At 41.4% G+C, this 25,815-nt stretch overlaps 1 protein-coding gene across 1 annotated transcript; it reads left to right on the top strand.

Annotated features, from left to right (window-relative positions):
• Nucleotides 1-209: 209 nt before the first annotated feature.
• trappc10 (trafficking protein particle complex 10) lies at nt 210-25,412 on the top strand. The gene is made up of 23 exons (XM_031278749.2): nt 210-413; nt 4,198-4,279; nt 5,337-5,472; nt 7,555-7,754; nt 7,957-8,152; nt 8,435-8,546; nt 8,680-8,927; nt 9,189-9,335; nt 9,597-9,711; nt 10,237-10,313; nt 10,514-10,605; nt 11,296-11,436; nt 11,825-11,934; nt 12,082-12,614; nt 12,716-12,857; nt 14,074-14,232; nt 17,320-17,549; nt 18,150-18,250; nt 18,476-18,599; nt 19,844-20,008; nt 21,274-21,454; nt 22,341-22,535; nt 23,212-25,412. The coding sequence occupies exons 1-23, from the start codon at nt 353-355 to the stop codon at nt 23,457-23,459; spliced, it is 3,795 nt and encodes a 1,264-aa protein (XP_031134609.1). The 5' UTR covers nt 210-352; the 3' UTR covers nt 23,460-25,412.
• The last annotated feature ends 403 nt before the right edge of the window (nt 25,413-25,815 follow it).

Here is a 25,815-nt window from a genome sequence, read left to right as displayed (position 1 = left end):
TTAATTTAATGAAAAAAATGTTACATGGGGTTTTGTTATTTGTAGCCTATATTTAATTTGATTCGTCTCTTTGGGGCTTGAACAATTTATTTTTTATTTTATAGTCAGATAGGCTACTTGAATAAAACACCTGTAATGGCTGCATAGCATGGATGTATGGTGCATCGACAGTAAACATGAGGTGTCATAAAAAGCACAGGTCGGCCCTTTAATGACGCACGGTTTACGCAGTTCCCGGAAGTGCAGTGGGGACACAGGCCCCATCGATTGAACACAACTGCATACATAAGCATTTACTAATAATAAAGCTCGGTTTGTATATAATTTTCATGGAGTACTACCGCTAACACATATGGAGTGTCAAGAGGAAAAGCCTATCATCTATACTATGGAAAACAAGCCGATTGTGACATGTGAGTGTTTAGTAAAAGGAGACGTTCAGTCTTATTTTTCTGGTCTTGACAGTAAGCCAGCCAACTAGCTACATTCAGTAGCTCGTTTAAGCTAAGCTAGCAGGTACCCTCATATTAACCAGCTTGGAGACGCTGCGTGTGGTGATGTGTGGCTTAATTTGTACTCATCAAGGCTATAATAGCTTCATACTTATACACTGCAACACTGCCTGTGATAAATGTTAACATGTGTAGCGGCATTTCTCTCAGCTAGTTTGTAGCTACATCGATTAACAGGCCTAGCTAACGATACAACGTCACGGCTAGTTGCTGCAGTTTTGGGAAGGATATCACCTTGTTCCCTGATAGACAGCCACAGTTTTCTCCTTTAACAGCTCAGACTGACTGACTCAGACATGATGTTTGGGCGGTGGGGTCAGTTTGCCATTCATAAATCCCTTGGAATCTTATGGAACCTTCTTCGGAGAGGTTATTTTAGGAGCCGAGTCTGGTAACGTTAGTTGGTGCCAGCTTCCTCTCACACCGCAGGTTGCTCCATTTTTAGGACAGAGTGGACATAGTCACAGAGAGGTCGGAATATGAATATAAAGCATAGGTGTGAACGTTGCCTAATGGGATTTGTTGGTGTATTCAGAATTAAGTCACAGGTTTCCCCAAGTGGGATCCACGGAACAGCCTGTGTTTCTTGAGGGGCTTTCAGGTATCCTAACTCAGGTTATCATCGTTGTTACATTGGGACTTTTGCATTGGTGAATATATTAAGAAATAAGCAACGTAATAAAAAAATAAAAAAGTAAACCCTGCAAAAGTGCAACTCTCTGTTCCTTCTGCTTTTACTGGTGTCCCCAGCAAGATGACCAGTGTTGTACTTTCGCTATTTGACGCTGTGTGTTGATTTACACAGGCACAGGGATTATACTGGTGTTTGCTTTGCCGGGTTGTATTTGATAACAGATAGCCTTTGTAGAATATTCAAAGTTCAGTTTTGTTCAGACTTTACTGGAGCTTTAATAACCTAAAAAGATTAATGGCATCAATTAACGCACACAGAAGCATCAACTAAATGTGTAAACTGTTGCATTTTAACAAGGTTTCAGATCAGAGCACTGACTTCAAATCCTCTCTGAATGTGTTTAATAGGAATTTACCAAACAGTTAAAGAAGTAGAACATAAACTTGAATATGAGAGCTAACTAATCAGTTTTACCGTCTAGATTCTGACTGTGTTGGTCTCTACTGGGGATTTAAATGGGAATATTTAAATATTAATATTATTTTTTTAGGCAGTTTTGTCGATTGGGGTTTTATTTACTCAAGCTTAATATACATTTTTGTTTATCAAATTGTCAGAAATAACACAGACTCATTGCCTTTACACGCAGACCGGTCATGCTTACTGTCGTGCGTAGTCACCCCCCAAAGACCCATTCTAAATCAGGAAAAACCCTGGTGACCAGTTCATATTTTGTTACTAATGTAAATGGAACTCACTAGGGCTGAAGATTGTCCTGCAGGATGTTTGAAGGTGTTTACATTAACAGTGTGTGATTAGTGAGGACTTGTGATCCTGTTTCCTCTTGGGGGGTATTTATATAAAAAAAAAGGGCTTATTATGTGTTGATCGGATGAAGCACAGTTCCAGTGTAGCTTGAACAATTACTTCAGTCCTATAAGTCACTGTTGACAGATTGAGCTTTGCTGAAATGGAGAACTGGTGGTGATATTGAAGTAACTTTATTGCTGAGCTGGACTGGGGATTCTACCAGTGGGGCGCAGGGCCTGCTCCACAGCACTGCTGGGGATTTGGAGGATGGACCAACCTCAAAAGTGGATCTGCTCAGCTTAGGAGCCAAATATTAGACTCTTATTTACACAAACTCACCAGCTGAAAAAATAAAAAAATAAATTAAATGCAATTTAAAACTGAACACCTTACTCTCAAAATCATTAGTGCTGTCAAACGATTCAAATATTTAATCGTGATTAATCGCGTTAAAGGAGAACTCCGGGCAATTTTTACGTTAATCTTGATCGCTATAAGTATGTGAGTACTGTCGATAGCAAAAAAAACGAGCCGAATCGGTGCTAGCTAACTGGAGCTGCTGCAGCTAATGCCGAGAGCTCCCACTTAGCTAAAACAGCAGTTTTGGGGGCATATCATAAAGAGTGCCTTTGTGCCTCTTAACAGACACAAGATGCAATTAAAATGTCTGTGCAACATGAACAGGGCCCTTACATGACAACAAGATGCGTTTTCAACTCAGACATTGTTTAAATTCACCTACCCTGTTAGCCGCTAGCTGCCGTCTGGGATGAGTGAGTGTGTTCAGCCAGGCTTCGGTAATAATCATCAAGCAGCAGTTCCCTGTGTATTTGTAGCATATATATCCATTTTGTGTGCGATGAAAAAAGTTTATTTCCCCCTCAAAAATAGGTAATTGAGCACTGTAGTGGTTATGATCATATCAGTGACTATGTAACTACATGGAAACGGGCCAAATGATGCCTGTTTCTTGTACAATAATAGCGTTACTGAAGGCTAGCTCTAGCTCCATAGTTACGTTACTCTAATCTCGCGATAAAAAAATTGACGCCGTTAAAATGGGTTTGCGTTAACGCCGTTAATAACGCGTTTAACTGACAGCATTAATAGTCATATTTTCATTTTAAATGCAATGTGCTTCAGTGCAGTGCCACAACAAATGTATTGTAGTACTTAAGGACTGCTCTCCATATTGACAAGTATAAGATAATCTAAGGGGCGGACTTTTATTTTAAAGCACTAGTGAGATGTGAGCAGCTAGTTAAGTGAAAAAGACCAAATGTTAATAGGAATGGCTGCTACAGTTTGTGTTGTTAGAAGGCTTCTATGTAGACTCAGACTGTGCAGTAATGTGACACGGTGATGAAACCGGGTCCAAGGATAGAGGGTGTTTCTCGCTGTGCAGATTGTAAAACTCTCTGGGACAAACGATGACAAACTCGATGGTTTGAAACAGCTCTGCAGAAAACTGTGTTTGTCAGTTCAGCCAACATTTGGCTCCCTAAAGCACAATAACAGTAGAAAGCATGAAATATGCACAGACATATGAATCCAATGCAATACAGAACGATTTTCCAAAGCTTTTTGGAAGCAGGCATTTATCAGTCGCTCAACAGAAAAGACAGAAATGACAGTTTTAGAAGTGAGTAAATAATCAGTTACACAGCACAGTTAAAATGAAAAATATTATTTTCGTGTTGCTCCGTGATTCCTAGAACGACGGCAACCATGGCAACTTTTGCTGATTTTTCTCCTCCACTCTCCAGTAGACTTGCAGTAACTCCGGTGGTGACGGCGCACATTGAGCTCAGACAGAGCCCAATAAGTTATTTATTGCTTCGGGGTGGAAAGACCATTTCAAACAATTTATAAAAAAGTGCATATTGGAAATAGTTACCAACCCTGCCTTTAACTGTGTTGTGTGAAAACATCAGTACAATAGTTGAGTGTGAGTAGAGCAAAAACAACTTCTGACTTCTGCTCTGGATTTTGTTCTTTAATGTTCTATTTTTTTTGTCGGTTAAGTATTCTTTGTAGCATTTGTACCCTTTTCACGTTGTACCCCTGCTTTTCACTTGAGTTTTTTTGGGTAAGCCCATATTCTTTGTATTTACATTAGTATGATTGCTTTCCAGTTATGTGCAAACTTAATTTTCCCCCAAAAATGATCCGTGTCCCTATTTGAATTCTTAATTTCTGACTAATTTTGAATTTCCCTTTGTTCTGCCCTTTTCATCACAGGTGCTGGAGACCAGGGCTTGTTTACGTCTCTCTATACCTCATTGGCCCAACAACTTCCCAGGGAGCCAATGGAGTGGAGGAGGTGAGTGCTGCTCTGGTGAATGTATAATGGAAAAACATTGTAATAGCTTTTACTTTTTGTTGCCACAAGAGGATGGAGTCTATGGGCTGCTCTTGAATTTTTGTCCCCTCTCATTGATGTCAGCGGGTATGTTTTTGGTACAGGTGTTCCAGGTGGTTAACATCATTGCACCATGCATTTTTAATTTTTACATAGCCACAATAATAACCACGAAACATTGCATGCATTAATCACAAAACATTGCATGCATGAAACATTCACAGTAAAAGACAAGAAGCATGTAGGAAGCGGTGAGTGCAGGATGTACATAAATATACGACTGTTTGAATGGTAGTGGTGCATGGCAAGAACTCCTGCACTTACACAGTGTGCAGAGCCAGAGACTCGCTCCCTTTACGGTCCTCTTTACGTCCTGATAGAGACATTTAACGAGAGTATGGGAGTGCTGGTGATTTTGGATGACTTATTGATAATGTGCTGGAGTTTAAAATGCAGTTCAGACAATCCAGACCGCCATAAGAAACTGCTGCGTATGATGTAAGAATGCTTTCTATGATGGCTGAGATGGAGCAGGAGAAATTGTCTCACATTGACTTTTTTTATGAGCTGAAATGAGTTACAAGTTTGTTGGGCTTTTTAATGTGATGTCTGCATTTATATTTCATTTAAGGTTATCAGAGATGAGTATCATAGTTTTGACAAATGACATACTTTCATACAGGCCTTGTTGTTCTCTCTTCAGATGAGGGATTTGATAAAGGACAGTATTTAGTCAAAACAATGGTATGAGAAACTGAATTGTCCTTCAAACACTTTTGAACTAAGCTTCTGCGAAAGTTGCTGATCCAGTGACAGATTCAGGGGTCAGTGTTCATGAACTCTCTCTCTCTCTCCCTCCCTCTGTCTTGAATGTGGAACTAATGTGTGGAGAGGAAAAAAAAATCTGGCATGGATTTTCAATAGATATGGCAACAGTTTTTCATGGACCAATAAAAATAATATTCATCGTAAACAGCATGTAATCGATCCTATAAAACCCGCTTTCTTTTCCGTACAGGACTTATGGCCGTGCACCAAAAATGATCCACCTTGAAGCTAATTTTGTCCAGTTTAAAGAGGAACTACTCCCCAAGGAGGGCAACAAGGCTCTCCTCACCTTCCCCTTTCTCCACATCTATTGGACCGACTGCTGTGTGAGTAGCTACGCACGCACGCACGCACGCACGCACGCACGCACGCACGCACGCACGCACGCACACACACTCGCACACACGTGCATCCATCATTCAGTCACTCAATTGTAATTTCATTAACAATACTGGGAACAAAGTGTGTAAAGATACAAGGGAGGTTTGTCTTCCTGTTCCAGTGGGACAATAAAGCACTGTTTTATTACACTTTTTTCCGTTCTTCTCTATCCTGCTGGCAGATCCGGTGCAAAGACTCAAGTGCTTTAATGATATAACTCTCTGTGAACACTTTTGTGTTTCAGAAGTTGAACAATCGGTGCAGATGATTAGGTTATTGTGATAGCTTTCTGTGTTTGCTGTCAGACAGTTGCACGCATAATGACTTGATTTGTGGCCATAAAAGCTTCCTGTCAACTAAGACTAATGAAAGAAATGCTGCTGCTGTTAGAGTTTGGATTAAATGTTGACTGTTTTATGGCCATTACAATTGAGTTGTCTGACACTATAAATATAAAGACCCATCAATGAGAACACTTTTATTGTGCGATCACTTACGTTAACGTACAAACTGATTAATCCTAGAGAGGCGGTGGCTGCAACTCAAAGTCTGCCTTTTAATATTGCTGCTACCTGACTTTTTCTGTGCAGGAAGTCCCAAGAGAACACACAGATTTCTGACAAAGTTTGTTTATTTCATGTGTTCTGGAGTAGCCTATAGGCAATGTCTGCTTGCCTACCCTCCTAAGAATAGATGAGTACTTACTTATTACTTATCTTATCTGGGAAAAATAGATCACACAGCTCTGTAAGCAAGATATGCAAACTCATAGTGTAAGAGCTATAAGATAAGTTAAGATCGTTTTGGCATAATTCCCATGACTCATAAGGTTAACAGGCACATACAAAGCTTTATTTTCCTTGTCCATACAACACCCAGAAAATAGCATTTTCAAATGTATTTAGTTTAGAAATTTAGAAAATAGCACGTTTGCAAATGCACCTGCATGTTTGTGCCCACTTGATGGATTTTTAGGAGCCTGCAGTCACCAACCTAAACTGAACTTGACATCTACTGTGCAGGGCCGCTGTTTAGGGAAAACAGATAAGAAAAAGAAACAGGGCCACAGGAACCTGCTGCTGCTGAGCAGCAGGTTACTTTAAGGAAGTGCTGTCATCAGCATGTGACTCATGACATTACTTAAGAACTATGCCTCCAGTGTGGGAGTAGTGAGCCTGCATATCATATGTGTACGCAGATGGGCACAGCAACATTATCACCTGTACAGTATTACAATTCACTACAATAGCCCTGCAATAAAGCCTGCCTTTGTGCATTTTTATTATTTAAAGTTACATTTTCGAGACTGTGTCAGAGCGGGAATCACCACTTCCCTGATAAACAACTATCTAAAAGGAAAAGAACACATTCATTTCTTTTAATTTCCTTTACGGTTAACTGTCACATGCAATAATTGTGCCTTAGATGCTGTCTAGTGACTCAAACTGTGACTCTAATTTCTATCAGCACGTGATTGCATGTGCAGTGTCAATCGGCCGATCACCAAGATTCACAACCCAAAAATGATCCTGCCAAATGTAACTAGAAGTTCACTTCCAAAACATTGTGAAACACCAGGGCTTCAGTTCCTCTCCCTGCCACTGGACACTGTTACATAATAACAGACTTGAGATTGCCTCAAGTAGCAGTCATTCACTGAGTCACAGAATTCAGTAAGTTATTATAAAATGTAAACTTGCTGGCCAGCTCTTTTTTGTAGTTTTTGTCCTCTGGTATCTTCTGATGTGGAAACATCCTCATTGTGTACAACATACAGGTCACTTAAAGGAGAAGTATCCTTTCCCTTTCTTTCATCATTAAATCATTTATTTCTATAAGACTTGATTTCCCCTAAATTCAGTATCAACAAGAGTTTTTTATGTTGTGTTCCTTCATATGTATAATTGTTTTTTTTAACGTCCTTTTTGGGGGTTCACATGAGGCAATCAAGAGTGAACTGTTTGCCAACCTCCTGCTGTAAAGAGTGATTATTTTATTTTACCTATTATTTTGTAACTTCATTGTAGGACACAGAGGTGTATAAGGGCACGGTGAAGGAGGACATGATGCGCTGGCAGAACAGCTTGCGAGCTCATGGCTCAGCAGACTGGGTCATCATCGTCGTGGAGACCAACGACACTAAGAAGAAGAACAAGACCAACATCCTGCCTCGGTCATCCATCGTGGACAAGATCCGCAGCGATTTTTGCAACAAGCAGAACGACAGGTGAGAACACTCCTCCCCTATAAACAAGTTGATTTTGATGAATTTTTGGAGAGGACCATGAGAATTGGTAACAGATTGATTTATTGCTGCCGTTTTTATATGTTCTCACAGCAGGCAACATAATCAATACCCGCTGAATATAAGAAACCATGTTGAGTCAACCTTCCCTGAGTTTGTAAAGGTTATTTCCCCTTTGACGCAGGTGTGTGGTGCTGTCCGATCCTCTGAAAGACTCGTCTCGGTCTCAGGAATCCTGGAATTCCCTGCTGCTCAAGCTGCGAACTCTTCTCCTCATGTCCTTCACCAAGAACCTGGGGCGCTTTGAAGACGACATGCGTACGCTCCGAGAGAAACGCACCCAGCCTGGCTGGAGCTTCTGTGAATACTTCATGGTCCAGGTACATACTGTAGGAAAACAACAGGCATGCGTCTGCACAGGAAGAGAAGTAGAGGTTGTGTAATGACTGAAACGGAGTCCAGTCCAGTCTCATTAAACCAGCCTCACCCTTAGTGGAGAATCAGAGTCCGAGTGCTCAGTGGGGGCTCTCAGTCAAGAACATATTCATCAGTGTGATGTAGAGGGATTCTGTGTTGATGTTGATGCTGTCCTAACTCTGCCTTGTGTTGTGGATTACGGTGCTAAAGTGTCCCAGTTCAGTTGTGTGTGTGTTTGTGTGTAGGAGGAGCTGGCCTTTGTTTTTGAGATGCTACAGCAGTTTGAAGATGCCTTGGTCCAGTATGATGAACTCGATGCTCTTTTTACCCAATATGTCCTTAACTTTGGAGCTGGAGGTAAGTTACCACCACCTAATGGTTGGCTTCAATATCGCAGTCCTCAAGTAAAATAACATGCTTTTTTTGTTTTCAAGATCAAAGGTCCATTCTAGTTTTGGTTTTGGTCTGACCAGTCTATTTCTATTCACAGATACAGCTAACTGGCTCGGATCGTTCTGCGCCCCAGTGTGCAGCTGGAACGGCTTGCTTCTTCGGCGGCCCATAGACATGGAGAAGAGGGATGGGATCCAGCGTGGGGAGGCCAGCCTGTTAGATCTGAGGAGCTACCTGTTCTCCCGCCAGTGCACCTTACTCATCTTCCTCCTGAGGCCCTGGGAGGTCACACAGAGAGCCCTGGAGCTGCTGCACAACTGTGTCCAGGAGCTCCGCCTGCTGGAGGTGCAGACTCCTACAGGGACATTTCTGTCATGTATATTACACTTTAATCAACTGCATGTACTTAATACAGGCTGAATCTCAAAATGTATTCAAACTCTGTAGCCATCTATAGAAAACGCTAAATAAAAATGGATAATTCTTTGTTTGACATATGAACTGCTCTACATCCTAAATCCTAAACAAACGAACAAAGCCTAAACGGACTGAACTTAAATGTGTCGCTCATCATAATGCTGTATGTTGTCGCTCTTGTTGTTTTAGGTGTCGGTGCTGGAGGGGGCGCTAGACTGCTGGGTGTTTCTCAGCTGCTTGGAGGTTCTGCACAGGATCGAGGGCTGCTGTGATCAGGCCCAGTTAGCTGCAAACTGCTCCCATACCGTCGGGCTGTGGGCCTACGCCACTGACAAGGTAACAAAAAATACTGAATCATGTAACTTTGGCTTTGATTGACCAAGATGTGTCATGGTGATACCTTTAGAGGACAAGGGTCCCATTCTTCATATAGCAGTAGTACATTTCTGACTTAAGAGGAGGAATTTATTTGCTCATTCTTTTACTCATTCATTTAAATAGTGAGCAGTTAATAGCTGGTAAAAATGTGTTTCTCCGACTAATGAAAGCGTTTTCAAATCAAATTCTTTTTTTCTTTTTCCTGTCTGTCTTCTCCAGCTGAAGTCCCTGGGGGAACTCTGTGGCCTGGTGTCAGAGAAGAGACCCACATCAGAGGACCTGAACAGGACTGTGGATCTGCTGGCCGGACTGGGGGATGAGAGGCCCGAGACTGGTGAGTTTTTAGACTCAGCTGTTAAATGAAACTAGCTTAATTTTCTAGTCCTGCTGGGTGGTAATGTTTACAGGCGTCCCAACCCCTCCCATTGATGACATCAACACATAGATTGTGATTTAGGGCCCTGACACACCAACACACCGACAGTCAGGCACCTTTGTGCCGAGTGTGATTGTCTGTTGCCTGCAGCTTTTGCAGTGTGATCGGCCCTCATCAGCGGTTCAGCTGACTCAGGACTGACTAGATGTCTGACAGATTGATCTGGGATTTAACCCATTTAGTGCAGTTTCTCCTCATCTTTTGCCCCTGCTTTTTCTTTTTTCTTCTACAAGCAGACGGTCATGGGCTGAAAACACCAGCAAAGCAAAACTTTACAGCACTAATTCCAACTTTTTATCAGACCTATTCAGTTTATCAGACATTTGTACTTGTACTCCACTTCCAAATACTATTTCCTGAATGAAAACTCATATTTGAAAGACCTGTACCTTGTTTTAATTTCCCCTTTGTTATCCTCCACAGTCAACAGTTTGCAGAGCCCTTACAAAAAGCTGAAAGAAGCCTTGTCGTCTGTGGAAGCTTTTGAAAGGCACTATCTTGTAAGTCAATTTCTTGCCACAGCCTGGTGTTGTATTTCTGTAGTTGGCAAAGCAGGAAGTTAACAACCATTTTCTGAATTATTATTAATTATTTTCTGATGTAATCTCCTGGAAACCACAGTGGAAATGATCCTTCTCCTCCCTTTTTCCTTCTCACCCTCTCCCTCCTCCACCACCTTGTTGGCCACTTCTTGCATCAGGAACTCTCTCATGCTGCTATGGAGATGTATAGGGCCATAGGCCGGCTGAGGTCTGCCAGACTAGTGGGAAAAAGCCTGGCTGAGTTCTACATGTAAGTAATCCTACTTCCCTTGGGGTACACAAGGGTTAAAGCTGCTACGCTTCCACGCTGGTATTTTCAGCTCTTCTGGCTGATTAGGCCTCTTCTCCAGAACTGTCAATCAGTTACTGCTTGTAAACACCCACACACTCCTGTGGAGAGGTCTAATTAGGCAGAATAAATGAAAACACTAATGTGGTACGATGGGTGTGAATGGGGTTTTAAAATAACTGTGAAGCCATAAATGTGCAGTTGAAAGTAACATTTTAAACGCATTTATTATAGTATGTCATGCAGTGACAGGTTTCTTTTTGCTGGGTTTTGAAGTGGCTTTTAAGAGGCCGATCTTTGACATCACTTTTTAGATAACTTTCATCACCTAATGCCCAACGCCAGCCAAATGCAGATGAATAGTTCATCATTCTGCATTGACAGTAGACAAAATAATACCTTTACAAATATTTAAAAAAAAAAGAGTAAAGCTTAATTTGTTTATGCTTTATGCTAAGTACATGAATGGTATAGATACTCTCTATCTGTTGTCTGCCTTTACTTTGGTCTTTAAATTAGAGTTGATTTCACTTCTAAGTAGCATTGTGGAAAAGGATGTGGAAAAGCAAACATTCTGTCAGTTATCTATGTGCTTTTCTATAGATATGAGAAACAAGGTGATGTATTTCTGTCTGTTTGTGCATTTATTAGGAAGAAGGGGGACCCTGAGCGGGCAGAAACCTTCTTACAGGAAGCTTTGAAGTCGTACGTATCAGAGGGATGGAGCCTCCCCGTCACTCACACCAGGAAACAGATTGCTGAGTGTCAGAAACTGCTGGGCAGAACTGAAGAGTATCCTTCATAACACAAACACCAAGAATAGCCAGAAGACCAATTAAGGGCCAAATGCGTCAAATTTGCAGTAGTTCCAAGATTAAACTGGAAAAGGAAATAACCTTCAGTGTTCTGTGGCATATGCAGTTGTTCAAATAGTCAAAGCCTTATAGTGCTGTACACTAGAGGAATACATAATAAGAAATATATTAATCAGCTTTGAGTTGGTCGTATTGTGCCTTTTCAGTCAGGGTTGAAGTAGGTTGGCCCATTGGTGATCCAAAATCTCATCCAACATGCTCGGGCATTGGAAAGTTAACAAAAGGGTTCCTGTGTTGACCTGATAGAGGTGGTGTTCTTGTACCAATGCACTGTAGTGTCTGGTTTCCTTTACAGCCCACTGCAGCTACTTGCAAACCAGTGCCTTGTTGGCTGGTGATGTGAATCTGACCACGGAGGAGAGGAAGCACTTTTGTCAAGAAATTCTGACCTTTGCGGACAAGTCTGAAGATCAGTGTAAGTGATCATGCCATCATTACAAGTTTACCTTCACAACACAAAGCTTAAAGGGGCAAAACCACCTCATAAACACCGTTGTATATCATCAGTCTGTACTGCTTTATGGGGGTCTTTAACACCAAATGTAATTTTCTTCCTCCACAGCTCACAAAGTGACTCTCAGCATGGGTGTTTTTTCTCAACTCACACGGCTACAGTTCCGTCCAGCCACAGCCTCGGTGCACTCTGGAGCCGTCCTGCAGGTGGAGCTCACTCTGCGATGTTTGATGCCCGTGGCAGTGCACATACAGCAACTAGCTGCTAGCATTCACTTTGACCTGGAGCGTGGAGGGACTAATGGAAGGTCTAAGGGAAATCAGAGACAAACAAACCCAGGGACAGTAGAGTTTCACCAAGGTAACTCGTCAGCGGGTCCGCCCTCCTCCTCAGCTGCTGGTCCCCCTTTAGAGCTAGATGAGATTCAAGACAGGAGTCCTTCGGACAATTCGCTCAACTCTACAGGAGTGGTGTGTAAAAACACTCATCTGGTCATGCGTCTTCATGACAACATCTCGCTGCCGGACACGCCCAACTGTGTCAGCCCTCCTGCTGTTACCATACAGGAAGGAGCACAGATGCTGAAAGTGCAGGATGTAACGTTAGAGCCCGGGAATAACAGCATCCTATTCACAGCACCAGTAAGAGAAACTTTGCTGCCGCCTTAAATGAAAAAAGCTAAACTAAAATGTGAACATTTTAAAATAACTTTTGCTCTGTCACTATTCTCTTTTCTTTGTAGAGTGGACAACCAGGTACTTACACATTGCGTCAGCTGTATGCCACGGTGGGTCAGGTGCAGTTTGTACTGCCTCATATCTACCCATCGGTCCAGTATGAAGTCTATTCTCAGGAGCCTCAACTCACCGTGGAGCCTCTCTCAGGTCTGAATGTTTTATATAATGGGTGACGTGAATGCTTAAAATCTGAGGTTGTGGTATTGGTTTCAATTTTCAAGTGTGTTTTGCTTTGCACTACATGAACTTAATTCCATGAAACACTAGAACAGTGGTTCCCAACCTGGGGTCAGGGGACCCCTCAGGGGGGCGGCAAAGATCACAGGGGGGGCGCAAGTCTTTATCTGGTTTGAGGTTGAGGTAAAAAAAAAAAAATATGTGCACGTTTAACAAATTATGATAATATACTAGAATATATATAAAATAATATACAAAAGTCGGTATAAAAACTATATATTTTTGTTCTCGCTTAAAATTGTAGGCAGGCTACTTAGTAGGCCAAACCTCCGGGACCTCTTAACCTGGGACCTTGCTGTCATCAGGTCAGCTGCTAGCTGCTAGCTGCTATCTGCTATCTGCTAACTGCTAGCTGCTAGCTGCTATCATCCCGCCACGGCATCACTGTTTCATGAATGAAACATGGTGGAGAAACGTAAAAGTGCTGATAACTGCTCTCTATCAAAAAAGAAAGTAAGGCTCTAGCTCGAGAGTTACCTCCACTTCGGTTTCGGGAGGGGGGGGTTCAGCTTTTCTAGGGGGGGCGCCAAGGATAAAAAGGTTGGGAACCACTGCACTAGAACTGCGCAACCTTGATTTCTCAATTTTATATCACTTGCTTAGATTAGGAGCTGCACTCAGCTTTTCACAGATTTCTTTAATTGAACAAACCAAACATGCAGCTGGCAGACCAAAACGTGTCACACTATCCCCCAGGCTTCTTCAGCTTACCATGTTATGAGTGTTTATGTGATTGTCTAGAATAAGTTGGGTATGCTCTTGTAGCAAGTCTAGAGCCTTGACAGCAAGGTGTATCATATTATTTAACTATTTCTGTACAAGCCTTCTGTATTTACATACTTATGCAGGCCTGAATCTTCATTTGCTGTCATGTAAATATTTGTATGATCATCACCTGCAAAAGCTGCGAGGGTAAAATAATGTGATGATTTTCTGCCTGCATTTTAGTGTTTAGTGTTGGAGGAAGTTCAAGTTCAGTTAACATATCATGGTGAAGTTTCACCTGAGCTTGGATCACGTGTTTCTGCTGCTCTGATTACCACCATATCACGTTTTTGATCGTATATAAACCACAGTGCAGCATGTGTGTGGGGATTTTGTTCACTGTGGTTGTGTGTTCTTTCAGAGCCACTGTTGGCCGGTCTGCCTCAGATGGTGAAGTTCACTCTGTTGACGGGTCACTACGCAGTGAAGAAGGGAGACGCTCTGCAGCTCAGCAACACAGACACCATGCCCATCCTGCCCTCTACCAGCTGCACCGCCCGCATCAGCAACCCTACAGCTGGTCAGTACACATTTGAAAAGCTTTATTTGAATCCGCCACTGAGGGAGCGCCGTTGGAGTAGTGATCTTTCCTGACAATCGATCTCTCTGCTGTCATTCTCTCCCCGTCTGAAATCTTTGTGTGCACAAACCCACATGTAAAAACCATGTTTGAAATATGGTTACACATCTACATGGCCAAGAAATCTGGTTCCTCCAGCACAAATCTACCTTTGTTAACTGGTTTCTCTTAATAACCCTAATCAGGGTTATCGATCAATCAGTTACCGAACGTAGTTACCGAACGTAGACTAGACTAATAGACTAATACTAGAGCTGGACAATATATCGATATTATATCAATATCGTGATATGAGACTAGATATCGTCTTAGATTTTGGATATCGTAATATGGCATAAGTGTTGTCTTTTCCTGGTTTTAAAAGCTGCATCACAGTAAATTTATGTCATTTTCTGAACTTACCAGACTGTTGTAACTGTTCTATTATTTGCCTTTACCCACTTAGTCATTATATCCATATTACTGATGATTATTTATCAAAAATCTCATTGTGTATATATTTTGTGAAAGCACCAATAGTCAACACTACGATATCGTTGTGGTATCGATATTGAGATATTTGGTCAAAAATATTGTGATATTTGATTTTCTCCATATCGCCCAGCCCTAACTAATATGCATTTGCGAAATAGTCTAGTGATGCCAGGCTAGTAATTGTGTGTTGTCAGTTACTCAAATATCTAGATGTATTTAAAAAATTTGGATAGGCAAATTAAACATGAGACAACTATGTATTATGTTCCTGGTTTGAGTAAGTGATAATGTTGCTCATGTTGTATAAAGACATGCATTTACTATTTTGTGAGTTGTAGATTATCTAAGCACTCTGTAGGTATGTTGTTTATGGTCTCATTTATATTATTTATTGATTATTATATTGTGCACTAGGCCTGCACGATTCGGGGAAAAATATGAATCACAATTTTTTAGCTTAGAATTGATATCACGATTCTCTGCAACGATTTTTTACTCACAAAGTGTAATGTTTATTGCACACATGACCATGACAAAACAAAACAAATTGGCAGTACCAAACATAGATTTTTTTTTTGGTACCTATAGCACATTGCGCATCACCACAAGCCTGTAAACATAGAGGCTTCAATGAATAAAGAAAATAAAGTACATACTGACCATTTAAGTACAGTAGGCTACCAAAAATAGTGACATATAACACATTGAACTAAATATGGCCCTGATACAGGCTCTATCTGAACTCCTTGAACATGTCTTTACATAATTAAAACATGTTTATGTCGATGTCAAATGCTTTCAATAAATTAATTGAAGAAGAGAAAAAAAATCTAAGTCATTTAAAAATTAAATCGCGAACAGGGGTGAATCGAGATCGCGATTTTATAACGATTTATCGTGCAGGCCTATTGTGCACTTATGTTGTAGATGGTGGGCGTGTTCATCGTGGCTTGAATGGAAGTGATTAACGTTATTTTTTTGCTTCACCTGTTCACCTGGGTTTTTGGGGCTTTGACAGAGAGGGGGTGAGCCTGGGAGTGAAAACCTTCTGTTGACCGCAGCACTACTGCACTTTTTTCGACTCACAAAGTAACTTTACATTTGGTACTAGTTGTATTTTACGTGTGGAGGAATAAATCATTGCAATACAATCTTGAGCGTGTCACAGTGTGTTTATGCATCTCTGTGTTTAGTCCCTCGCGGCAGCACTTTGTTGGACTGCTGACATAGGGCCCCATGAAATCTGTTTAATTTTTTTTCAAATTCCGTTTTTTCGGATTTATTTTTAGCCCTTTCGGATTTTTCGGATTTGCTTTTCTTTTCACTTCTAAGCAGTATTGACCTTTAAAAACTCAGTGACACAAACTCACAATTCAGCTTTTTTATTTAAACTGTTAACATATTCAGCAAAGCACATTCAAAATTCTCCAGAATTCAGCTAAACCTTCAACAATATTTGTAGGTAGAAAGTGTAGGCCTATGTTAAAATGTAATATAGGCCCTAGGCCAAGTTAAACATAGGCTAATATGCTGTATTAGCCTACCCTAATAAAAGCTAATTGGATGCTCACCTATAGCAATGTTGAGGACATCTCGGTTGTCAGAGGTTTTGTCGACAAAAACGAAGATTTTCTTTCCACGGATCTCTTGCAGCACTTTTTGCATGTGCTGGTCAAAGACCCGCGGCAGGTGGGTCTGCCTGAAATGCGCCTCCCTGCTTGCACACATTGCAACAAAATCTTCCACAAACTCACGCCTTGCATCTATTGATTGTGTCGTTGCCTCAATGGTAACCTGGAGGGATTTGCCCTCTGTGGATTTAGCTTTGTTCTTGAGATGAACTTTTGATTTCAAATGGTCGTTACATGTGTCTTTGCGGGTCCAGTCAATTGTATGTTGACAAAACTTACAAAAGAGTTGTTGTCCAGACTCATAGTATAGTATTGTTCAGCCCAGTATTTAGCAGTCAATTGAGAGTTTCTTAATTTTTTTTGCCACCGTTGGCTTATCAGGAGCCACTCGCTTTGACATTTTTTTCCCCACGCAACAAACTCAACGTGAATATTCGAGTGACGTATGGTTACTAGGCAACATGTTTAACAATACCATTTGGCCACGGTTTAGGTAGAGACCTTTCTCCGCTTGTTGTTTTAAACTGAAAAATGAGAAGGAAGTAAAAAAAAAAAAAAAGTTTAAAAATTATTTAATATTTCAACAAAATGTATGCAAATTCCGTGCGATTCCGCATGTATAAGAGAATTCCGTTTTTATGTGTAGATTCCGTGATTCCGTCCGTGTTTTCCGCAACACGGAAATCATAGGGCCCTACTTACAGCCGCAACACACTCCTACCACATTAGGAGACATTCCCACCATAAATAACTACTGTTTGTTTTTGTCAGACCATGCTTCTTGGGTACGTAATGTTCAAATCGTAAAAATCAGGTTCCTGCAGAAAGCTGATCACAACCAGATATTTGTGTGCCTATAAGCACACTGACGAACCCATATACAGCTTTTCTCATTGCTATTTATTCCCCTTCCTGTGTACAGAGTTGGTGGGTGAAAGCGCCCTGTTCATCCAGTCGTCTGAGAAGGTGACCAGCATCAGCCTGCCCGCCACCCCTCCTTACCACACTGTGGAGTTCCTCCTGGAGGTTCTGTGCATCATCCCGTCCGGGTCCGACCGGCCCGCCAATGAGAGGCTGACCAACGGGGAGGTCCGCCATCGACCACGCAGCTACAGTCATCCTGACACGCCCATGACCGCCATCGACCAGAGGGTGAGCCTCTCAAACAATTACACACTTTCAAAGCGTGAGATGAGGAAATAGTGATGTAAGCAACATTTCTGTTGTCACAGCTCACAATCTGTTCAACCAATATTTAAAGGCTTAGGCGGTATCTGTACAGTAATCTAGAGCTGTAATGATTATGGATTCATAGATTAGTTGCTCGACATAAAGTGTATCAGCAACTATTTTGATAATTGATTCATTGTTTAAGTCATTTTTCAAACAAAAATGGCAAAATAATTGATATTTCCAGATTCTCAGATGTCGGTAATTGCTGCTTTTCTTTGTCTTACATTATAGTAAATTGAAGAATTTGGGGTTAGGGAGTTTTTGGTCAGACAAAACAAGACATTTGATGAAGTCACTTTGGGCTCAAGGATCCTGTAACAGGCATTTTTCACTGTTTTCTAATGTTTTATAGACCAAACGATGATTTTAATTGAAAATAAAAAAAAAAAACAATGTGCAGATTAATCTGTAATAAAAAATTATCGTTAGTTGCTCTTTGTAATTAGGCCAGTTAGAGCTGTTTGAAACAAGATACTTCAAGAGATTTGATAGTAAAGTCCCGCTGGTGTCTGTCCCCAGATGTCCATCGACTGTCCGTGGTCCATCTACTCCACACTGCTTGCCCTCACCTTCTACATCCCTTTCAAGACCAAACATTCTCTGCTTTCTGCTGGTAACAGGTAAGCCTCCATTCTCATAGAAATAACCTGTATGTGCCATTTTGAATTGTCAAACCAACTATGTTTATCCATGGGAATCCTTGGGAAATATTTTCACTTTCACATAAAATTGTAAAAACAAAAGAACCTGCTTTACTAATTTAATTAACAGCATGCTTTACCAGTTTCATTCCACAACTTGCTCATACACATGCCTGACCTGCGACCTTTGACCTGACCCCACAGGAAGTACATCCAGGTGTGTGTGCAGAACATGTCAGATGTGAACTTCACGCTGGCAGAAGTAAAGCTGGCCGAGAAGCAGCATGCGTCACTGGAGCTGCAGTCTCTCAACACTAAAACTCAACAGGTGAGCAGAAAAAAAGAAATGTCATTGACTACAGGATGGATCCGTAGAGAGCTTCCAGTATACATTTCATTATGTTTATGGGGAAATATTAGAAATTAATAAGATGGGTTCTACGGCCATGTTTACACTAGTCTTGAATTGCCAGACCTTCCTCCACAGCGCTGCGGAGGAGAGTCTGGCTAGTCCACACAGCACCCTGGGATGGGAGAGAAACGTGCTCCAGTTTATTGGCATTTCTTTAAACCAATCACAATCATCTTGGGCGGCGCTAAGCCCTGGAGTCAATGACGGTGCCTCTGCAAAATAGCCTCGGGAAGGAACTTGTTTTGGTGGAACATGTGTACATTCAAAAGTTGTTTTAGTCGTGCAACAGAAAACTCAGATTGGACAGATAGTCTAGCTAGCTGTTTGGATTTACCCTGCAGAGATCTGAGGAGCAGTTAACCATAGTCCTCATAAATTGACCGGGAAAGCGCAAGGTGTGGGACATCTAGCCGAAAATGACGGACATCCGGCGGAATTTCCAGTGGCACCTGAACAATCCCGGAAGTGGAACGTCGTCGATATAGACTATGTTCCCCTTAGTTTCAGCCTTCCATCTAAAGGGAGCAGCCTGAGGATGCAGCTCTTGATTAACCAGTTGCTCTATGTTGCAAGCCGCATTCCTGGTGATGAACTCTGGCTAGTGACAGAAATAATGCTTGTGTTCACAAGCAGCCAAAATGAGTTTCTTTAGCAGGGCTGAGACGTAGGGATAGAGCGAGGAGCTCAGATATCCGGAGGGATTTAAAGTGGCCAACAGAGATGGTTCAGGCATCTGATCAGGATCCTCCTGGATGCCTCCCTGTGGAGGTCTTTACAAAGAAAATCAGAATTGACAAATACTAAGCAGAGTATCTGGACATGTCTGTCAAAAAGGATCTACCCATTCAGCCACACTCTTTAGTCTTTACCATGATGGCAGTTATACAGAATGTTGTTGTTCACTGACAGAAACAGGAGGAACATATTTTACACTTTTACAGTTGATTTATTGCTTTGGTTTAAGTTTGGATCCTAGGGTTTTTGTTTTTGGCCCTGTTTATTTCTCAAACAAACATTTTCAAATATGTCCACATTAGTGTGGACACTGGCTGACTGTCATGTATGAATTTTGTACATTTCTCGTCTGTTTTGTCGTCTGATGTTAAAGAACATAAAAACTACATCAATCACTAATTCATAGTTATGCATTTTTTTTGTAGCTTTTGTGCAGTAAGCACAGCGTGTTCTGCTTGTGGGAGGTGAGGTGGAAGGACGATCTGCCCTCCTGTCTACAGTGTGTTTTCTCTGCCAACTTCTCTCCACTCAAGCAAGACGTCTCTGCTTTCAAACCCTTCCACTACCAGTTCCAGTTGGAGAGAGTCACTGTGAGTCCACTTAAACATTTATTGTGTCCCTTTGTCCTGAGAGTTTGATAAGTGAAGCTGTAATTGTGTTCCCTGAAAGCCACACGAATCTGCGAGCCAGGGGCGTTTCTAGTACTTGATGAGGCGCGGGCCTTAGCCCAGACCCATTAAAATAAACTGAAAGCAATGCACGCAGATCACAAAAGCGGTGATTGGCTTTCCCAGTTATCTGTGTATGTTCATTTCAGCTGCCCAGTTTGTAGATGTTAGTTAGATGGCACAACCATTTGGCTTAATCACAGCTGGCCAGGCACCAAGGCAAAGGTTTTGTTTCCATTTCGGTGGACACATTTGATGTGGGGACCTGTCTGTGGGACCTTCCCACATCAAATGTGGCCAATTTTGAGCATTAAACATTTAATTTCCTGCATTCTGGTGAATTAGATGCACCTATTTCTACCCTTTTCTGCATCAATTTGTGCTGGAAATATCTTTATTTATGTAAAGGGAAACATAGATAACAGTTCTAAATGTAAAACTATAATTGTAAATAATGCAGTAAGCCTCTTAGGCATTCTGTATTGCGTTCATGTAGTCTCCTGTAGATCAACTTTTCTCATTATTACTGCTGACTGAGACAGCACACATGTAGGCATAATTTACTCCTCACTCCTCTTTTGCATCTTTTGTTGGGGAAGTAACCTCTTTAAATGTGCATGTGGCACTTAAATATCTAGATGTTTTTAAAACATTAGGACAGGCAATTATGTTCCTGGTTTGAATAAGTGATAATGTTACTCATGTAGTATAAAGACATGCATATACTATTTTGTGAGTTTTGGTTATCTAAACACTCCTACCACATTAAAGGTGCTGTAGGTAGGATTGCGAAGATCCAGGACTTAGCCAAACAATTTGAACATCAACAACTTCTCAGTCCCTCCCCTCTTTCTGCTAAAGCCCAAACAGTCTCCTAAGCCCCTCCCCCCACGAGGGACAATGGACAATGAATGCGTGTGCATGAGCAGTGATTGACACGCAGTTAGACCCCGGCCCTGATTGGTGCATCTGAACAGGGAGCGGTGGATTTTTGCAAATCGCGCTACAGGCTGTAGGTGGTGCCAGAGGAGCCAGATTTTTTTTAAATTACCTGCTTCATGTAGTTCTAATAGAACATAGGGTCAGTTTCAGCAAATATGACAGAAAGTTAGTTTTATAAGTCTTACCTACTGCACCTTTTAAAGAGACTTTTCCCATCATAAATAACCACTGTTTGTTTTCGTCAGACGTTGTACAGTGTGAGAGCTGAGATCTCGCCTCCTGCTGGTGAGCAGCACTGTCGCTCCGGTTTCCTCTGTGGCCTGGAGGTGTGTATAACCCGACTGACTGAACCTGCAGAGGGAGAGATGGCGGAGGACAGCAAGACTGACACCGATGGCCTCAAAACCACCAAACTCATGTATGAAGGTATGTCAGGTTTATCATCCGGGTTTTCTAAAATGATGGAAAAACACAAGCAGAGATTCATAAAAGCAGGGGAATGGGGATTATACTAGCACTGGAAAATGAATTATCAATTAATTAAGTCTTTCATTCAGTAAGATGTATATCATCGGCGCTTCAAATGTGAATAAAAAGATCAAATTTAAGCTTTCTTCAAGCTCTGGTAATGTGACAAAGGATTATATGATCAAATAAAAATGTAATGAAGATAATCATTATTTGCAATTAAGATTATAGTAAAAATATTCAAATAACGATTCCAAAAAGAGTCAAAAATAAAACAAAACGAGTGCCGAAATGTTTTTTGATTAAGCTTGATTAGTCAAACTCTAATTAATTAGCAACTATTTTAATAATTGATTACCTGTTTAAACACATTTTAAAATAAAAATGCCAAACATTTGTAGGTTCCAGCGTATCCCACATGTTTATTTTTTAGCTTTTTCCCACCTTTGTTCTCATTTCAGTCGTTCATCACATCTGACATTTGATAAACTAAATAATTAATCAGTTAGATGAAAGATATATCTGATAGGCTAACCATTAAAGAAGATATTCATTAGTTGCCGACAATATTGAAAGTAAAAAAAATCTAAAAAGTAAAAAAAAGTGTTTGCCAGCTGTTTGCCGTAAGCACAGCGAAGGCTCGTTGATGCAAGTTTAGCAATTTTCGCAAATATTTCTAGAAGTAGATTGATGAGTTTGTAGATCATATAATCATGCATATAAATACAAATATGTTGATATTTAGAGTCCCTGTAGAGTCACCAACTGTAGAACAGACAAAACATCAGTGACTTCAGCGTGTGTGTGTGTGTGTGTGCGTGTGCGTGCGTGTGTGTGTCCACAGTGGCTGACAGCAGCAGTAACTGGGCGGTGTGCGGGAAGAGTTCAGGGATGGTGTTGATGCCGATGGTGGCCGACGCCACTCACAAGGTGCAGATCGAGGTGATGCCTCTGTTTGCAGGACACCTGCCCTTCCCCAAGATCAAAGTGCTGAAGTACCTGCCTCACACTGCAGCAGTGGCCATTCAACCAGACCCTGGTAAGACCTCCCCAAACACAAAACCACACATCTTAGTAGATGTTCGTCCCATGTTATGTAGCAGAAAAACCAGGGAAAAGCACTTAAATGTCATTCAAGCAGCAAGTAGTGGGTTAGGGTAAGAGAGAACGCGGCTGCTCGTGGCCGGGTTGGCTCAGTGGGTAGAGCAGGCGCACATATAATTAGAGGTTTATGCCTCGACGCAGAGGTCCAGGGTTTGAATCCGACCCTGTGACGATTTCCTGCATGTCTTCCCCCTCTCTCTCCCGTTTCTCACCTAGCTATCCTGTCGATTAAAGGCGGAAAAAGCCCAAAAAATAATAAAAGAGAGAACGCTGCTTATTTAGGGGAAAGTTGTTCCATGATGTCTTCAAAAAGTAAGAGGCAGCTAAATGTCAGGTAAACAACATATTAACCTCCAAACCATCATCTGTTAGGAAACATGTAGTCATCATTCAGGACAAACTTTAATTTTAGCTTTGGACAACTTGTAAACAGACAAGAATGCATTAAATAAGCTTAGATTAAATGGAGTGGAAATCACACTGGTCCGTCAAAACCTAATGGACCTGGGATGTGAAAACAACATTATAGCAAATGGACTTCTGCTGACTTGTTGATCTTCTCTCTCATCCTGTGGACGCTCGGTAATTAGTTCGTCTCTTCCCGTCCTCAGACAGCTGCGTGGAGAACGACAGTCTGTCCCTGCTGGACAAGGCGCTGGACGACCAGGGGGACACAGCCAGCATCCGCAGCCGGGGCAGCGTGCACTCTGTGGGCAGCGGTGACCAGCAGCAGAAGGGTGTGGCCATGCCGCGTCTGGAGCCCTTCAGTCCCGGACAGGTGTTCAACCATAGCCACACACAGCAGGTCCTGGTGCTGCCCGCCACCGACGACCACATCCTGGAGGTCAACGCTACATGACCCTGGTGGCAAGACCGCCCGCTTCTTATAGAACTGAACCCAGGCCCTGGGTGGACTCTGCTGAGCTTTTGCTCTGGGGCAGATCGGGTCCATGAGTCCTTGTCGAAGACCGCTGCAGGTTGCCGGCATGGACTCACCCCTAAGCATGAAACGTTCACATCACTGGAGACATTACGGACTAGACACAGTGAAGAGCCAATGACATCTGCTGATAAAATTTAAATAAAGATGTTTCTTTGCCATACTTTGTACATAGCTCATTGGATGGATTTATAGTTATAAATATATATATGGACTGATCAATCAGATCGGCGCCTGTCCTGCTCCTTCAAACTGAAGAAAACAGTCCTGATTGTCCCATGATGCACCAAAGCCCTAGATGTGTGTACGCCTCAGTCAAAATTACAGTACTTAAGTAGCTGATCGAGTGTGTCCAGCTGTAAGTGCCGTTCCTGTGCCACTCAAGTAGTCATCATTTTTACATTTGAGACTTTTGCCTTGATGGTTATCTTCGAGTTGCTTCAATTTTACAGAAGTCAAAACGAGGAAGGTTAACAAACTTGAATGCATCTTTGGAGACAAATCCATCCATCCATCCATCCTTCCAGACTCTTCTGTCCTGCCAATATGAAAACTATTCCCTCTGATGTTGAAGTAGAATATTAATTCTGACAACAGACTACATAGTATCAGCCTGATAATGGTCCCAAAATGATCAAAATTCCAGCTTTTGGACAGTTGTAATGTTGTCATGTGAAATTAAGTTGTCTCTGGCATCCTTTTGTATTTTAAATTTGGACATATTTTAAGCTAATACTGCTACGTTGTAACTAATTATGGTGCTTGCTGATCGGTTATTCAAACGTTCATAAACTATTACCTGTAGCGAGGTTTATTTATTTATTTAGATCAAGCTGCTGCTTGCCCTCTACAGTAGAGTTTTGGTAAAAATTTAGATGAAAATGTACATTACTATACTAAATAATGTATTCTAAATATCAGTTTTATTACAAGTATAACAGCAAAGAGAATAGTTTTTGTACCTGCAAGATAAAAAAAGTATGGAAGCCGCGAGAGGCAAGAGAGAATGTTTTTATTCATTTTTTCATCTGAAAACGTCTGGAAAAAAATATTTTTATTCCCGGGCAAATTTTTTCTCTTTTCTCTTTTCTTGTTCTTCATTTTTTTTCCATCTTTGAAAATGGGTGAAATGGGGTAGTGGTGCACTTCAGCCTCTTGTGGTTGAAATGAGTATTACAACAACAAACCCTTCAAAAGAAAATTCTCTCTTGCCTCTCTGGGCTTCCTAGAAAAGTCGCCAGTGATTATGAAAATGTCTTAAAACATACAAGTAAGATTTATTGGATAACTGTATTCATTTTGAACAAAAACGGAAATGCAGACATCAGCACAAAATTCTCAAATGTAAAACCATTGACGACATGAGTTTCCGACTGAGTAGCGGTGTGTTCAGCTCATAGACTGTAAGGGTTCAGCTGTAGTTGTGTGTATGTGTGAGGGTTTACGTGTATGTTTCTGTACGAGTGTGTGTGTGTGATCAGGTGAGATCAGCCAGTGCACATTATAGTCTGTCTATTGTCTTACCTTATCAGTGGATTGTTCATATACAGTGTGTATATTTATTGTGTGTGTTTGGGTGTGCGTCGCCAAATCCATATCCGAGCTATGCACACATACCTTTAGGTGTTGAATAGATGAATGTAATAAGTCTTTATTGGATTTATTTATTCATTTATTTGAGAGGATGAATGTCAGCCCCGCCCGCCCGCGTCCTTTCCTTCGTCCTTTCCTCCCCCCTGGTGCACACACACACACAGTGCAACTACAGCCTCCGGCTTCTCTCTGACCACTGTACATACTGATCTGTAAATAATGATTCAAATCAAAATCATCTTTGATTTCCAACTATATTAAAAAAATCATTGGAACTGACTCGATGTATGGTGTTTATAATGGCATGTTAGCAAGAACATTATAGATAAAGAAGGTCTCCTCACAGAAGAAGTGATTGTTAAACATGTCTAAAACGTGCATTTATCTGCTGCTATATCAGCCTCCATTTTCATGGTTTCAGGCTTTCCACCAGATTTTGGAACCTGGCTGCAGGAATTTGCTTCAGAGCATTAGTGAGGTCCAACACTGATGTTGGCTCTCAGTTTGCAGTCCAGTTCATCCAAAAGCTGTTAAATGGAGTTAAGTTCAGGACTATGTGCAGGCCAGTCAAGTTCTTTCCCACCAAACTCAGAAAACCAATTATTTATGGATATGACTTTGTGCACGGAGGAATTGTCATGTTAAAGAACGACACAAAGTTGGAAGAACACTTGTCGGAAAT

The sequence above is a fragment of the Sander lucioperca genome, chromosome 8, assembly GCF_008315115.2.
Source record: "Sander lucioperca isolate FBNREF2018 chromosome 8, SLUC_FBN_1.2, whole genome shotgun sequence".
Taxonomy (NCBI): Eukaryota; Metazoa; Chordata; class Actinopteri; order Perciformes; family Percidae; genus Sander; species Sander lucioperca.
This window is presented reverse-complemented; position numbering and strand designations above follow the sequence as displayed.

Bases quoted from the DNA above. Each gene is read 5' to 3' on its own strand.
- trappc10 (XM_031278749.2), top strand. From the start codon at position 353: ATGGAGTGTCAAGAGGAAAAGCCTATCATCTATACTATGGAAAACAAG. The intron at 5,473-7,554 runs GTGAGTAGCTAC...ACTTCATTGTAG, and splicing joins TCTATTGGACCGACTGCTGT to GACACAGAGGTGTATAAGGG. The intron at 14,233-17,319 runs GTCAGTACACAT...TCCTGTGTACAG, and splicing joins CATCAGCAACCCTACAGCTG to AGTTGGTGGGTGAAAGCGCC.